The 16249-nt window shown below is 39.2% G+C and overlaps 1 protein-coding gene across 1 annotated transcript in view; it reads left to right on the top strand.

Moving 5' to 3' along the window:
* LOC126469525 (serine/threonine-protein kinase GL21140-like) overlaps nucleotides 1-16249 on the top strand; it is a 215336-nt gene that overhangs the window by 97372 nt on the left and 101715 nt on the right. Inside the window, exons 6-7 of the mRNA XM_050096645.1 lie at nucleotides 10101-10278; nucleotides 14789-14966. Coding sequence (XP_049952602.1) covers nucleotides 10101-10278; nucleotides 14789-14966 — 356 coding nt within the window. The remainder of the gene's footprint in view (nucleotides 1-10100; nucleotides 10279-14788; nucleotides 14967-16249) is intronic.

The following is a 16249-nucleotide window of genomic DNA, read 5'->3' as shown; positions in this document are numbered from 1 at the left end:
TAATAGCAAATCGTGTGATATAAAATGATCAATTATCCTTACATACACAGTGTTTTCAATAGCTTTAGCAAACACTAATGGCATACAAATAGGTCTAAAATTGTCTACATTATTCTTCTCTCCCTTTTTATAAAGCGGCTTTACTACTGAGTGCTTTAATCATTCAGCAAACTGACCATTCCTAAAGGAAAAATTACAAATATGGCTAAATGGGGGCCTCATGTGCAGCACAGTACTTTAATATTCTGCTAGGCACTCCAGCATATCCATGAGAGCCCGTAGGCTTCAGTGATTTAATTATTGACTCAATCTCCCCCCTTGTCTGTATCACAGAGGAGTATTTCAGAGATCAATCTTGAAAAGGCATTTACCAAGAAAGTTATATGATTACCTGTAGAAACTAAATTTTTATTTAGGAACTTGTTCCCGGTTATAACTGGCAAGATAGTGCGAAGTAGCAGATGTCGGATAGGAACCAAGACACAAGGTATTGTCAGATTTCAGAAGTGATGCTGCTCCACCCATATCCATTTGCAATCGAAGGGGTGTGCAATTAATAAACAGATTGTTAGAAACAGTTGCAAGATTTGATGGACAACATTATTCCACCAGGCTGTTTTTAAAATATTTTATTTGCGCTATAGGTTTCGGGCTCTGCCCATCCTTGGATATATCATCGTCGTCAAATTGAGAAATTGTTTGCCTTGCATATTTGTGCACAGTAGTCATCAGTGGTCATCATCGTTTTAATCTTGGTACATTGATATGTCAGTACTTTGCCCAATGCTAGACGCCGCAGTACATCAATCACGTATCCACATCTGTTACTGTAGGTTAATGGAGAATGGGCAATGCCTGAAGCTACTTGTGCCAATAAAATTGTTTAGACACAGCCTGTTGGAATAGTGTCCTTCAAATTTATTGAGGCTGTGGTGTCCACCGAGAAGAAAATTACAAGATTGTCACATGCATAGCTAACAACATAAATGTCCATAGCTTCAGGGTTTGAAGTTACAGCTGGAACAGACCTAAAGTTGTACAACGTTGCCATGTATTCTTTCTTTCGGCAGTGTTGGAAAGTAGCCCAATGCAGAGGGCAGGCCAACTAAATTAAAAAAACTAAACTCCTCCCAGACAGGCCATGAAGGCCCAATGGTACCGACTGGCCACCACCCGTAGGTGTCACTGGATGCGGAAATGGAGGGGCATGTGGCCAGTACACCACTCTCCTGGCTGTATGTCAGTTTCCGAGACTGGAGCCACTACTTCTCAGCCAAGTAGCTCCTTAGTTTGCCCCACAAGGGCTGAGTGCACCCCACTCGCCAACGGCGCTCGGCAGACTGGATGGTCACCCTTCCAAGTGCTAGCCCAGCCTGACAGCGCTTAACTTCGTTTCTCTGATTGGAACCAATGTTACCACTGCAGCAAGTCTGTTAGCGGGCAGGCCAATTGGTCATGTTTAATAAAAGAAAAATAAAATAGTTCGGCAGGAAGATGGCCGTGTGGAAGTTTGTCCTCCATTGCCATGTTTGTGTGGAGGGCTGGGCTGTTGCACTGCCATGACTTCTGGTTGTAAAGGGATGCTGGAACATGTACGTCTAGTGTAGTCTAAGTAGATAGTGGCCGCATCAGCCCAGGAATGTGAAGGGCCTACGGCCTGAGAAGCTTCAAATGCTTGCGCTACCTTAAGCACATTGAAGGAGGGGGTTTCAAACTGCAGTGTTCATTGGTGGACCTCTTTGTTGGGGGCAACCTAACAACAGCGTCGTGAATGATGGTGTCTGTAAGATTCCTTTGACTGAACAGTAACAAAACGACAGTTTCAACTACAACCTTGCAACCCTGCAGCCAAAGTCCAATAACATTGATGGGGCTGCTTCGTGCACTGATAAAACTCCACTCTCAGGAAAATTACATTAGTATGTTTATGATAATAGGAAGTCAGCAAACGACACGTTTCCTCATATGATAGTGACAGGACCTTGAAGGGGGGCTAACTTTCATACAAAATTGTACATTTGGGACGAGATCCATAACAGAACGAGCACTTCAAGAGTGACAGCACCAGTTTCTTCATAGGCTGCAAAGTGTGTTGCTGTAGGCATTTCTCACATGGTCCACTGTCTACGGCAGCTTCATTGTAGGTGGTGGATAGGCTGCCAAATACTGAGGCTGCATTAACAGGCCTGTCGGCACTCTTGTCTGACGTGGCCATGTATTCCTGCTCCTGCTTTCCAGCTGGAGCTGCAGTGAACTCGGAAGAACAACCTTCAAGAATGTGCAGTTTGACATTGCAACTTCGAAAAACACATGAAAATAATAAACTGAACTTGTCATCACTTACTAGTAACACACACGTATAAGTATGCATAAAATAACTGAATCACTTTGATGAGAACACAGTTTATAAGTTCCACACAAAGTCTGTGTACATCATTAGGTAGAGTCCAAACAAGTAACATATATCCTGAGTGCTGAGTCAACAGAGCATATGAATTAACTACAACAGAATGCAGAAGAGAGTGCCCTGCTCCAGGATTATAATAAATGGGTTACTAGTCAGACTTGATAAGTGAAACTGTCTGTTAACTGCATGCACCGAACACAGCATGCTGCTACTGTTGCCGTTTGATTGTACCACTAGGTGCTGGCAGGAGTGAGTTGAATAGTAACAAGATGACCCGCCGCCTTGCATCTTTATCTTCACAGTGGATAGGTGCCGGTGCAGTATGTATGGTAACATGGGGTTACCACAGTTATCACCTGTTATGTCTAGCCGTTACACATTCTCTATTTTCTAAACATTAATATGGTCCTTTGTATAATAACTGGCATGTGTGTAAGCCAGTGAAGTGAAATATTCTTTTTATTACACTGTAACTTCACCAGAAAGCAGGCGTAGACCGTTGATTCTGTAAGTATTCAAGGATGTCACTTAAAAAATTTGTATGTTCTGTGTTCTGTAGGAAAATGAGTATAACATGTAGAAACAGTGTGCACACATTAAAATATTAATGTGGCTTTAAGGCCGAGCTCCCCACCAATCTGGGTGTGAAATTAATTATTACAGTCTTCCTAGTTCGCTAAATCCAATCTGCTGTGTTCTTGGGTCACAGTATATGTCTGTCTCATGTTTATTTTAATGGTCTTTTGTTTTACCTAATAGACAAGCTTCTGTTAAGCACATTGTATGACAGCTCTTAGGCCCAAAGGGCCGTTACATCAAAATAAATACAATATAACTGCTTTGGTATAGATTGTGGTTGTGGCGGCGGTGGTATACAAACTTCAGATTCTAATTGGTTCAGTAGCTCAGGTTCACTTGAGTCCATGGCAAGCTACATCAGTGGACCCTCCACTTGTGAAACTGATACAGGCCTTGATTGGTAGTCAGCATTGTGAATAGATAATAAGGGAAACTAAAACCAGGGCTTCATAAACAGCTGATAGATGGCTGTTGCTGAGATGTGATTGTGTCCATGGGCAGAGCTCATTGTCGTAACACCATGGCATATGAATAGCTACATAGGCAAGCTGGACCACGCTGGTGGCTGTATGCCCCCAGAAGTCTCATTAGAGGCTGTTGTACCAACAGTTATTACCAGTAGAAAAGGTAACTAAAGTAACTAGAAAGATGTAGGTGTTCAACAATCTAGATAAAGAGGTAGTTGTGTCATCTATCAGTTAGGAACTTGACACATTTCTCTCTGGACGGGAGTACATAGAAGAGCTGTGGATTATGTTTAAAATAATAATTTATCATGCATTGGATGCAGAGCAATTCATGACGAAAGGGTGGGATCCTCCATGGTGTAAATTCACTGTAAAGGAACTTATAAAGAAACAGAGGCTGCTACACAATAGATGTAAAAAAAGGCATAAGAATATACAGGGAGCACGGAACATTCCAGCCTATGACTCGCGACTGGGGAAGACCTAGAACGACGAGGACACCTGCAATGGACGAGGCAATTCTTCATGCAGTTGACGATAACCCTAATGTCAGCGTCAGAGAAGTTGCTGCTGTACAAGGTAACATTGACCACATCACTGTATGGAGAGTGCTACAGGAGAACCAGTTATTTCCGTACCATATACAGCGTGTGCAAGCACTATCAGCAGCTGATTGGCCTCCACGGGTACACTTCTGCAAATGGTTCATCCAACAGTGTGTCAGTCCTCATTTCAGTGCAAATGTTCTCTTTACGGATGAGGCTTCATTCCAACGTGATCAAATTGTAAATTTTCACAATCAACATGTGTGGGCTGATGAGAATCCGCATGCAATTGTGGAATCACGTCGTCAACACAGATTTTCTGTGAACGTTTGGGCAGGCATTGTTGGTGATGTCTTGATTGGGCTCCATGTTCTTCCACCTACGCTCAATGGAGCACGTTATCATGATTTCATACGGGATACTGTACCTGTGCTGCTAGAACATGTGCCTTTACAAGTACGACACAACATGTGGTTCATGCACGATGGAGCTCCTGCACATTTCAGTCGAAGTGTTCGTACGCTTCTCAACAACAGATTCGGTGACCGATGGATTGGTAGAGGCGGACCAATTCCATGGCCTCCACGCTCTCCTGAGCTCAACCCTCTTGACTTTCATTTATGGGTGCATTTGAAAGCTCTTGTCTACGCAACCCCGGTACCAAATGTAGAGACTCTTCGTGCTCGTATTGTGGACGGCTGTGATACGCCAATCTCCAGGGCTGCATCAGCGCATCAGGGATTCCATGCGACGGAGGGTGGATGCATGTATCCTCGCTAACGGAAGACATTTTGAACATTTCCTGTAACAAAGTGTTTGAAGTCACGCTGGTACGTTCTGTTGCTGTGTGTCTCCATTCCATGATTAATGTGATTTGAAGAGAAGTAATAAAATGAGCTCTAACATGGAAAGTAAGCGTTTCCGGACACATGTCCACATAACATATTTTCTTTCTTTGTGTGTGAGGAATGTTTCCTGAAAGTTTGGCCGTACCTTTTTGTAACACCCTGTAGATAATAGAGAGGTGCTGAATGCAGCTTGTTTGGTTGTTAAGAGAGGAATGTGTGAAGCGATCAGAATTACTGTAACGGAATATTATCGAAAGTTGTCTCTCAAAACCCAAAGAAATTTTGGTCATTTATAGTGTAGCAAAGCAGAAACAGAAATGCTGAACTCCATTTTTATGTTCCTTTACAAATGAAAACTTAAGAATATTACCTCAGTTTACCTTGTGCACCACTGCACAAATGAGGGGTATATGTGTATGTTAGTGTCAGTGGCATTGAGAAACGCTGAAATCTCTAAAATTGAAGAAAACTCCGTGGTCTGATGGCATCTTGTATCAGAATGTGCAGCTGAATTAGCCTCTTTTTGTACTATAATATATTGTAGAATCTCTTGAATAAAAGACTGTCACCAGGTCACACCCATCTTCAAACTGGGTAGCAGAAATGATCGACAAAAATCTTGTCCAGTAACTCTGACATGCATCTGTTGTGGAATCTTAGATCATATTCTGAGCTCAAATATACTGAGAGGTATCTTGAACAAAATGACCTCATCCATGCCAACCAGCATGGATTACAAAAACACCAGTCATGCGAAATCCAACTTGTACTTCTCTAACATGCATCCATGAAGCCATTGATTGAGGTAGTTTGGATGACACAGAATCGCTATACTTCCAAAGAGTATTTGACTCAGTGTTACACCTATGCTTATTGTCAAAAGTACAATGTTATGGGGTATCAAGTGAAATTTGTGACTCAACAGAGAATTTCTTTGTACACTACAAGTTTATGTGGATGCTATGTCATTGACATACATAAAATTAATACAAGACCCAGGGAAGTGCATTTGGACCTCACTGTTACATAGTATATTAGTAGTCAAAAGACAGTGTTAATAGTAACTTCAGATTGTGCAGAATTTGCAGTTATACATAATGAAGTACCGTCAGAAAAGAGCTGCACAAATATTCATTCAGATCTTGATAAAATTTAAAATTGGTTTAATTTGATCTCCCAGCTCCCCATGCCTATTCTTTTACTGTGTGGTTTTAATGCTTGTAACTCTTTATGTAGAAAATCTGAAGCCACTAACAGTGATGACTTCTTAGAGCTATTGTACTAAAGTCTTGAAATTTGTATACTGAATAACAGCTCCCACACTCATTTTATTACAACACTTGGATCATTTCCAGCCATCGGTCATATGGTCTGTATATCTAATTTTTAGTAATCTAGTTAATAGAAGGTTGACCATGATCTTTGTGATACTGATCATTATATTATTGTTTTATGACCCCCACATTGATACTCAGGTGGATATCCCATGTTGGATTTTTAAGAATGCTGACTGGTACACTCTTAGAATTTCCCTAACAGTGGATATGCCTCTCCGTGGGTCTATTGAGGATGCCATCAGACACAAAACCACCAAGAAATAACTTGACAAAACTAGCAATGCCACGTTCATCAAGGTTCCCCTCCCCAATTGGAGGCCAGCCCCGTGTGCACATACATCATTCTGACCATTAAATGCCTCAGAAGGGTACTTCAACAATGTAAGCACCATCTGTTGAAAGACACTCTTTAAAAGTCTCTGAGCCAGAGCCTGTTTGTCAAAAGGGGCTGCTGGAAAAAGTTTCATATCCACCATTGGAACTTGTAGGGACTGATATCCACGTATGTGTAACACTGGAATAGTGAAGTCTTACCTTAGTGTCATAACTGATCAACTGGCTATTACTTCATTAGAGCATCAGATCTTGACAAGTGTTGATCACCTCGTGCACCAGGAGTTCACTGTTAGTGTGGTTTTTACCTGTCATCAGCACCCCATCAGATCCTTTTCAACCTTTTAACCCTATATTAGTTAAAAGTTAATTTCCCTGTGCGTGGAAGTAAGTTACTTAAATTCTCCTCCTTGAATCTGGAAGGACCATATGCGTTCAAGTAACTTGTGTAGTGTTTCTCCCACCAGCTGCATGGGAAAGATCTTGGAGTGCCTTGTCTTGCTGTTTAAATCTGTACAGCTCCTCAATCATTTTGCATGGATTTAGAAAATACCTTTCCAACATTAATAACCTGATACTATTGGAGGCAGCTGTACAGCAGTATTTCCTGCATGTGCTATACTCAGTAGGCATTTACTTAGCTTTACAGCAGGCTTACAGTACTATTGGAAAGCACAAATCTTCACAGCTTCATGCATGAAACATCTAGGGATGTTCTCTCTTGTGTTTTTATGAGCCTTCATAGTTCCACATTATTTTAGATACAAAGTCATGAATGCCATGTTTAATCACTTCATACAACAAAACTGCCTGTCAAGGTAATGTTTTAAGTGTCACTGTTTTGCAGTGGCTATCATCAGTAACACATCCGTGGTTTGAAGCCTGCAATTGTTCCATATTCATAGATGCCTTTTCAATTTTTTATCCATGCTCCATCCCTGCAGCAAGCATGAAGCATCTGAAGGTAATTAGATTGTATGAAGGCCAGACAGTGAAAAACTTTTTACATTTTTGAAACCGGTTTTAAATTCTTGACAGAAAAACCCACGTCCATTCCTTTTGACCATTCAGTGAATTTGTAGTATTGTATGACTTGGAGTGAATACATACCACTTCAAATGTTAAAATTTCTGTGAAGTTATTGAGCATACTTTCGATCAGAAAGTTGCACGGTACCATGCCAGTGTGACTGCTGAACTTGGTTCCTCGAAGTATTTTATATTTTAAGATGAATTGTGCATAGGTCAGGGAGAGGAGACCAGTCTTGCTTGGTTCCATTCTGTAGAGCATTTGAATGATCCCGATTTCATTAAGGAAGCATTGTGTCTGACTCCACTCCATCATCATATGTGAAGGTACTGGACACGGTCCACCATGAGAAAATTAGACTTGCAACAGAGTAATCTTAGGAGTAGCTCTATTACCAGCTTCTTTGCTGAGACTGGCAAGTCACCATTTCAAATCAGGTGGTTAACTCTTCATACAGCAAAGAATATAGAAAATATACTCCATACCCCAGGTGTCTGTACACTATACTACTGCTTGGTCACCTAAGGAGTAACTTTATGGTAATTGTCATCCAGCACTAAGGGCCTTAAGGATTTATTTAACAAGCTATCTTATAGGAATGGATGTGGCAACTATTGATATTTATACCAGGATGGAATAATCGCCACCTTGATTTTGTAAGCAGCTTAGATTTTTTTTTTTTTTTTTTTTTTTTTTTTTAAATTTGCACATTTTTAGAAAAGAAGGTACTGTAAATGTGATTTTTAGAACTGTTTTATAATGTTGCAAATGAACATTGTCATTTTAATGTTAAAACAGGATGGCTCCCTTTGTTCATCGTGGCTTTCCATGATAGTGGCGAAGGATCTGCCTACCATATCTAGGACACCCTTTTACCAGAACAACATAGAAAAGAGGTTGAATTCTGCTGGGCATGTCGAAATTAGGGGAAAAAAGTTGATTTAGTTAAGGAGGCCTGGGAGAGTGACGACATTTGCTATACAGGCAGTAATCTTACTGTTGAATGTCCTGCACCAATGAAATGAAGTAGTATGGTCAGAGGTGAGATAAGAGAAATTGTCAACTTTGAAACTCCTCATTCCTACTTCCATTTTATTGTGATCATAGCAACCCCCCCCCCCCCCCCCCCCCCCCACCATATGACTTTGCTCTGATGGAAGATTCCACATGTTTCTAGTGCCTCTAATGTAAGAATTTCAGTATATCTCTTTTAATGAAGTTTGCCATATATTCAAACAAGGGAGAGCTGTAAATGTAACTACGGACATGCCCTCTGTATTAGTTTATTATGAACTGAATGTGGTGCCCATTATAAATTGTTGGACTTCCACCTTAATTGAAAATTTTAGTGGCTGTGTTATCTGGTTTTTCAATTAGTGTCCAGCCAGTGATGCATTTGTACTACAGTTGGTTAGTATTTCCTGTTGAAGTACTATCATCATAATAATATTTAGTACTTGGCATAGTTTTATCGCAAGTCTGAGTTTTTGTACATATGTGTGATCATATGTCTTCTATTAATTATAGTGAAATTTTAAACTTCTGCCTCTCTCAATCAGACTGTTCTCCATGAACTTATTTGTGCTAAGGACCTTGATGTTGAACATACATCAGCAGCAGCAGCACCACCACCACCACCACCACCATGAGTAACAAGAAAGAAAAACTGCCGGTATAACCCCAAATAATTTTTTTCTTCACGGAAAAACTAAGATTGATATGTTAGCCTGCTGGTATGTGTGATAACACATTTATTTGATTGACCTATTGCTGTGAGCTGTGGTTAACTCGGTACGGCATAGTGGCTATTGTTGTTGGCATGTTATTGGCTGCCAGTTCAAATCCAATCACCAGCAATTTTTTGTTATTTAGGATTTATCATTTCTGAAATGTTCTTGAAATATCTTATGTTTGTAATGTTTGTATATTCTAGAATATTCTATACTTTTATAAATATTTACACACTCAGTCCAGGAGTTCAGTTTTGTTGTGGCTGTACATTGGTTTCAGTAAACGTGCTTTGATTTCTAAGTGTTGTACTTTACTTATGACCTTGCTTTGGGCTTTGGACTTGATTGTGTTTTCAGCATGATATTGTTATTTCACGTTTCCTCTTCCTGTTTTCCATCCTGCAAGATTTATCCACTGAAGTGCCAAAAAATCTGATATAGGCACGGGTATTCAAATACAGAGAGATGTAAACATGCAGAATATGGTGCTGTGGTAGGCAATGCCTATATAAGATAACAAGAGTCTGATCCCCTATATTTAGATGAGTGTGAAGGAGCTCTTAATGTGGTACAGTTTTTAAAACCTACAGTGATGTATTCCCATTCAGTTAAATATCAGATGAATAACACCAATACTGAAAATATGGAATGATGGAACATCAAGATCATTCATTGATATATACTGTCATTGTGAATAAATCTACATTAGTCTGTAATTTCTACCAAATTAATAGCCAGTTACCAATTGCAATAATACATTGATAACTTAAATTTTGTTCTGACCTCATGGAATTTTCTATATACTAAGGTGAAATTCCTTTACAGTATGTGAAATGCCAAACCCTATTCGCCAGCCTCTAATAAAATCTAAGAAACGGAAACAGCCATTATCGCACAATACTGAATCAGGACCAGTGTATCCACCACTGATTGAATCTACATATGAGATGGGACCGATAATTGGCGAAGGGAATTTTGCCATTGTTATGCAGTGCCGAGAAAGGTATCTGATTTAACTTAGCTGTAATTCAGAAAATTGTTATCATATGTAAATTTAACTTCAAATGAATTTAGACCATAATTAAGATCTATGTTACATATTGCTAATATCACTATTCAAATAGCTTATCATCTTCATTATAGAAATACGATTTATACAAGTACTTTATCTTTCCCGGTTTGTGGCTTACAGGACAACTATTATTTCTGTACAAATAAAAAATGAAAGTGTTTTCTGTAAACACAGTTTGATTTTGTTCAAGTTTGTTAATCTTCCAGTAATATTCATGAGATTATACAGAAAAACTGTACAGCTTGTACCCAAAAGTATTTGCCACTTACACTGTTCTCTTTGTGTGTTGTATTCGTAGCAACCTCTTAACAATTTTATTATTTTCATAAGAAGACTTATTCACTTTATTCCAGATAATATTTGGCGTTTGCTTCAGTTTTAGCCGTGTAATCCAGTTATTTTGTTATTGAATAATTGATATTTAACATATTTGATCTCTCTCATTGTTTTATGTCATTATCCTTGTAGTTTGTGAAGTGAGCTAATAACAGTAGTTTAAATAAGTACAAAGAAATGTGTGATGTAATGTTTGGTAGCTAATTTTTGAGTAAACTGAACATATGGCTGTTAAAAGAAACATTGGATGGGTAAAATATGTGCACATGTTAAAGCAGTGAATAATAAGGGTAACTGTAATAACAGGGACAGCTGCCAGATTCTGGCAAACTATCCCCAACAATAGCACTTCACAACCAAAATTTGTTTTTAAACAAACCAAACTCAGAACTTCATGCTCATGTCCACACATATAAAGTATGAAATGAGGGAATTCATCTAGTAACTAGAAAAAAGGGAGTGGGGTCAGGGAGGGGTAGCAGGGGGAGGAAATGAGCTTAAACAGAGTTAAATACTGGAAGCAGACAGGCAAAAAGGTGCTTGATAAGGTAGTTAAGATCGTTCATGAAATTTTGGTGTCAGATAACTTTAAAGTTGATAAGAGTCCATTCTCTGCAATCGGCCTATAATACAAGCGACTTTTACTTTTTTTTAACTAATGAAGGAATCAAAGTAAATCTTTTTGCACATTATTTATTGATTCTTGGAACACATTGAATTTCTTTCTTTCTTTTTTTTTTTAAGTCACCATTAAGCCCTCAAAATGTGAGGAGTTAAAGTTGCTCTGGTCAAAATGAGGTGTATTCGTGATGGAAGTCCTGCAGTCTGCAGATCTTATCTGAAATAAAAAACACACCGTTTCCTTAACATATAAAATACTTTGTGTGGATTAGAAGCACAGTTTTTTTTTTTTTTCAAATTTATTGAAATAATAAAATTGCAGGTGTATCAAACAAAGATGTAGTTTTGTTGTGTGTTTTTGGTCACATTTTTTGCAATAATTAATGAAAAAAATAGCCTATTATTCCTTGTAAACAAGCCTGAAGAGTAATTCACCCAAATTTCAGAATTAGAGAGCCCACAATCCGTTCTGTTAGCCTAGATACCGCGTATTTTGAGCTGAACATGCATCAGAGCAGTGTATGTATACGCAATTTTGTGTGTAAGCCACAGTTGAGGCTCGGTTATCCTGTGCTTTCCAGTATGGGTTGTTTTGTATTATAACACTTAAAGATATCTCAGATTGTGCACAATATTGCATTTTATGATGTCAATCTATCAAAATCACCCATTAATGGTGTAGGGAAACACAGACCCCATAGTGGAAAATATTTCATTTTCCCCTCTAACTGTATTGCTTCAAAAATATGAGAATTAGAATGAGATTCAGCAATGCACCTTTTGTTACTGTGTGATAAAACTCATATTTGTAGCAAAAACTTTTGTGTTGCTTACTTAGTTGCTTCCTCTTTTATATGCCGGTATAAGTTGCCAAAGATTGCTACAAAATAAAACAGTGGATCAAATAGAAGTGCTCCCTTATGAATTCTCTTACCGTGCCATGTTCCTTCCCAACTGTTCAGTCCTTGCCTAGGGGTGGTTTACCATTTTATGTTCAATTATCTATTTTAATAGAAACTTCTTCATTTAATGAAGCTCTATGACTAATTACTCTTCATGAATTTTGAGAAATTCCAGAATGTATATTTCCTAATAACTATATGTTATTGCTGAAGTAAAATATACTGTAGTTGTGCTGTTCTGCATAAGTTCATAGCCACCAAGTGACAACAACCCAGGTTGCTTGTATTGCTCTTGGATGTCCAGCCAGGTACAGTTGTTGAAACAAATGAAAGAAATGTATCTTTTGGTCATCTTCAAGTGACACCTGCAGACTAAGCATCTTTGGCATGTCATGCTTCTTCTTCTTCTTCTTCTTCTTCTTCTTCTTCTTCTTCCCGTTATCAATAGCCACTTCTTCCCTTGCTGCCCAACCACATGCAGCATCTGGTAGAGTATTGGAGGGGACTCGGGATCACAGAATGCTGCGCACAAACTCTGGTCCATAAGTGCTTCTACAGTCCCTATATGGCATGATGGCATGGAGGCCACTCTTGCCCAGTGTCATGAGTACAGTTCACACAGTGCTGAGCTCCATACTTTACTGAGAGTGAAGCCACTGTCCCTATCAATCAGACTGTTGGCCTGTCGTACTTCAACAGACTCCTTCAACACACTATTGAAAAATATTTATTTAACACTTCCATTTGTTCATATTTTATCCAGTCCCCAGTAGCTGTATAGTTTTATGCAACTGTGGATTTTGTGGTTTGGTCGAGTTTGGCATATCTGCTGTTTTTCTGACACCTTCCTTAGACTAAGTGCTCAGTCTGCCCAATTTATGTGGTACTACATTTACATTGAATATGGAAGATGGCCAGTTTACGAGATCCCAAATCACAATAGTGCCTTCTAGTGCTCATGTTTTTGGAAGTGGGTGGTAAACACATTTAATGTTATGCTGAGTCAAGATTTGGCCAATTTTATTCAATATTTTACTGGCATATGGCAAGTGTGCCATTGTCTCATTTTCAACATTGCATTCTGTTTGTTAGGCCCCACCCTCTGCCTGGAGGTACATTGGATTTGTGTTTCACTATGTATGTTTTTCTTGAATACATCCTGAAGGTGTTTGAGCTTTGTTGGTAAACTTTCATTTTCGTCGGATATTGCATGAGCCTTGGGGGCAAGTGTACATAGAACACACTCACACTATGAAAGATGATGGCAGCTGCAAGTGTATTAATACAAATCTGTGTATGTGAAAGGGGGAGGTGGGGTTCTGTACACTCTGTGTCCCATAATGCCATCCACTTTGTGTTTGATCAGGATATCCAAAAAGAGAAATTTGTCATTCTCTTACTGGAAGTTCAGATGTTGGAGGAACTCTTGAAATACTTCACACCTTTGTGGCCACACAACAGATGACTCATCGCCATACCTGAAGAAACTGGTGGGGTTCAGTGCAACTTCTTTCAGACCTTCCCCTTCAAAATCCTCCATGAATAAGTTTGTTGGTACCTGTTATAGAGAGCACCCATGGTGATATCATCCACTTGTTCATAATAGCCACCATTTGAGAGAGAGAATGTAGATGTGTGGACAGGTTTGAAGAGGTTAATCATTATGGGGCTGAACTTACCCCAGATAAGCTTGAGGGGATCAGAACGTGGCACCCTGGTGAAGAGTGAGACTGTGTCAGAGGTACCAGTCAGATCCTGATTACAAAAGTGTAGTTCTTGCAACCATTGAATGAAGTGTACTGAGTTTCTTATGTGGTGCTGACATTTACTGACGAAGGCACTTAATACTGGTATTAGATGTTTTGCCAGCTGATATGTAGGTGTGCCTTTGTTGCCATGGAGCAATAAAAACTGTTGATTTTCTGGGAAAGCTTAAGATCACACAACAACCTAAGTTTCTTTCTCAGTGCCAAAATATGTGGGCAACACAATTAATGTACAGATGGTCACTATTGCACATGAAGCATATACTGCAAATTGTTACTTTCTGTCAGTCCTACATGCGGAACTACTTTGATGTGCATGCAGTTCGTGTGTCCCTGAGTGAAGGATCTCACAAGATACAGTTTAAACACCACTTGGGAAGATCCTCTGTGTTTAAACTAAACTGATATTTTATAATACTTTCTGTCAGTCCTACATGCGGAACTACTTTGATGTGTATGCAGTTCGTATGTCCCTGAGTGAAGGATCTCACAAGATACAGTTTAAACACCACTTGGGAAGATCCTCTGTGTTTAAACTAAACTGATATTTTATAATGCCACACTGTGTGTGTGTGTGTGTGTGTGTGTGTGTGTGTGTGTGTGTGTGTGTTTGTTTTTCGGTGCTTGGTAAGGTGTTACTTTGTCAGTGGGTGTAAGTAAATGATTCTTTTCTGTCTCAAAAACTGGTAATAATCATTTTTAATTTAATTTTAGTAAATTTAATTATGTGTAGTAATTTATGTTGCATTTTTATCATAATTGATGGTACTCCATATACAGTCCTTTCTAATATTGAATATTCTGTCATCTTTACAGGGCAACAGGTCAGGTGTATGCACTGAAAGTTATTGACAAATCCAAATGTGCAGGCAGAGAACACATAATTGATAATGAAGTAGCTGTTTTGCATAAGCTATATCACCCAAACATAATACATCTCGTTACTGAATTCTTCACTGATTCATTCTTATACCTTATCATGGAATATGTTGAGGTAATTGGTTTTTACATTGATTTACAAGAACTGTTCATTTCAGTTGCCACAAGCTTGACACATTTTCTTTCTTTTCAGACCAAGAGTAATTACAATTAGCTGGCATAGCATATGTGCTAACTGTAAACAGTGTGTGTGTGTGTGTGTGTGTGTGTGTGTGTGTGTGTGTGTGTGTGAGAGAGAGAGAGAGAGAGAGAGAGAGAGAGAGAGAGAGAGAGAGAGAGAGAGAGAGATATTCTTTAATATTAACAACTGTGAACTATTTTTCACCATAACTTTCTGACTTTGACTACCTTCATAGAGTGCAATATTACAGTTTGCAGAGTAGACTAAAATCGAAGGACATAGCTCTCAGTAATTTCGTATACAGCAGTCATTTCTAGCAATTTTTTGTACTTACATGCCCAAGAAACACAACATGGCCTCCTTAAAGTGTGGTCTTCTGATTAGTACTATGGTCTCCAAAGTGTAAAGCGCATCACAGTTATGTATTTAGTACCATTTACCACGGGAAAGTTTGTAATGAATGAAGTAGTTGTAATTGATGTTCTGAATGGAAAGGGAAATAATGTTAGTAGGACCTATCCACCATCCATACTCAAGATGAAGTGCTAATATTATGTTCATGGGAGAGTCAAAATTTGTTAGCTGTTCTACAATGTATCTACATAAAATGGTGGGTGGAAAAGTACATTATTTTTCACCATGTTATTGTACATCAAGCTTGCATATTCCTGCCAAGAAACTGTTCTTGCGAAGCCACTTTTGACAACTTTCTGCACCTCCACGTCTGAGGAAAATAGATCACCTCACAAAACATCCATGAGTAGTACAGGCAAACAAGTCATTTGCATCCTCCGACATGCGACATCTGAGCTATATGGGTTTGCAAGCTTCTGGGTGAAGGCCAAAAATGGGAACTGGTTTAATTGCTGCTTCCTTGTGCCTTAGCAACAGGTACGAGGTACTACTCAGTGTTGATTACAAAGTTATATCAGCATGTCATGCCACTCTTGTTGAGCTAGTGCCAGGTTTTTCTGCACAGTCCAGACAAGCACAGGCAGTGGATATGCTGGTCATTGGAAACACCAATGTCAGGCGGGTAATGGAGCCAGTCAGCGAAACTGCAAGCATGTCAGAAAAGAATGGCACTGTGCACTCGATATGTTTTATGAGAGGTCTTGTCAGAGACATGGAGGAGGCTCAGCTGGTGGGTGTCAAATGCACTGGGTGCAAATCTTGGTTTATTTTAGCACAAATGATGTCAGCTGCATGTGTTCCGA

The sequence above is a fragment of the Schistocerca serialis genome, chromosome 3, assembly GCF_023864345.2.
Source record: "Schistocerca serialis cubense isolate TAMUIC-IGC-003099 chromosome 3, iqSchSeri2.2, whole genome shotgun sequence".
Classification (NCBI taxonomy): Eukaryota; Metazoa; Arthropoda; class Insecta; order Orthoptera; family Acrididae; genus Schistocerca; species Schistocerca serialis.
The sequence above is the reverse complement of the archived record's forward strand: the minus strand, read 5'-3'. Positions and strand labels throughout refer to the sequence as shown.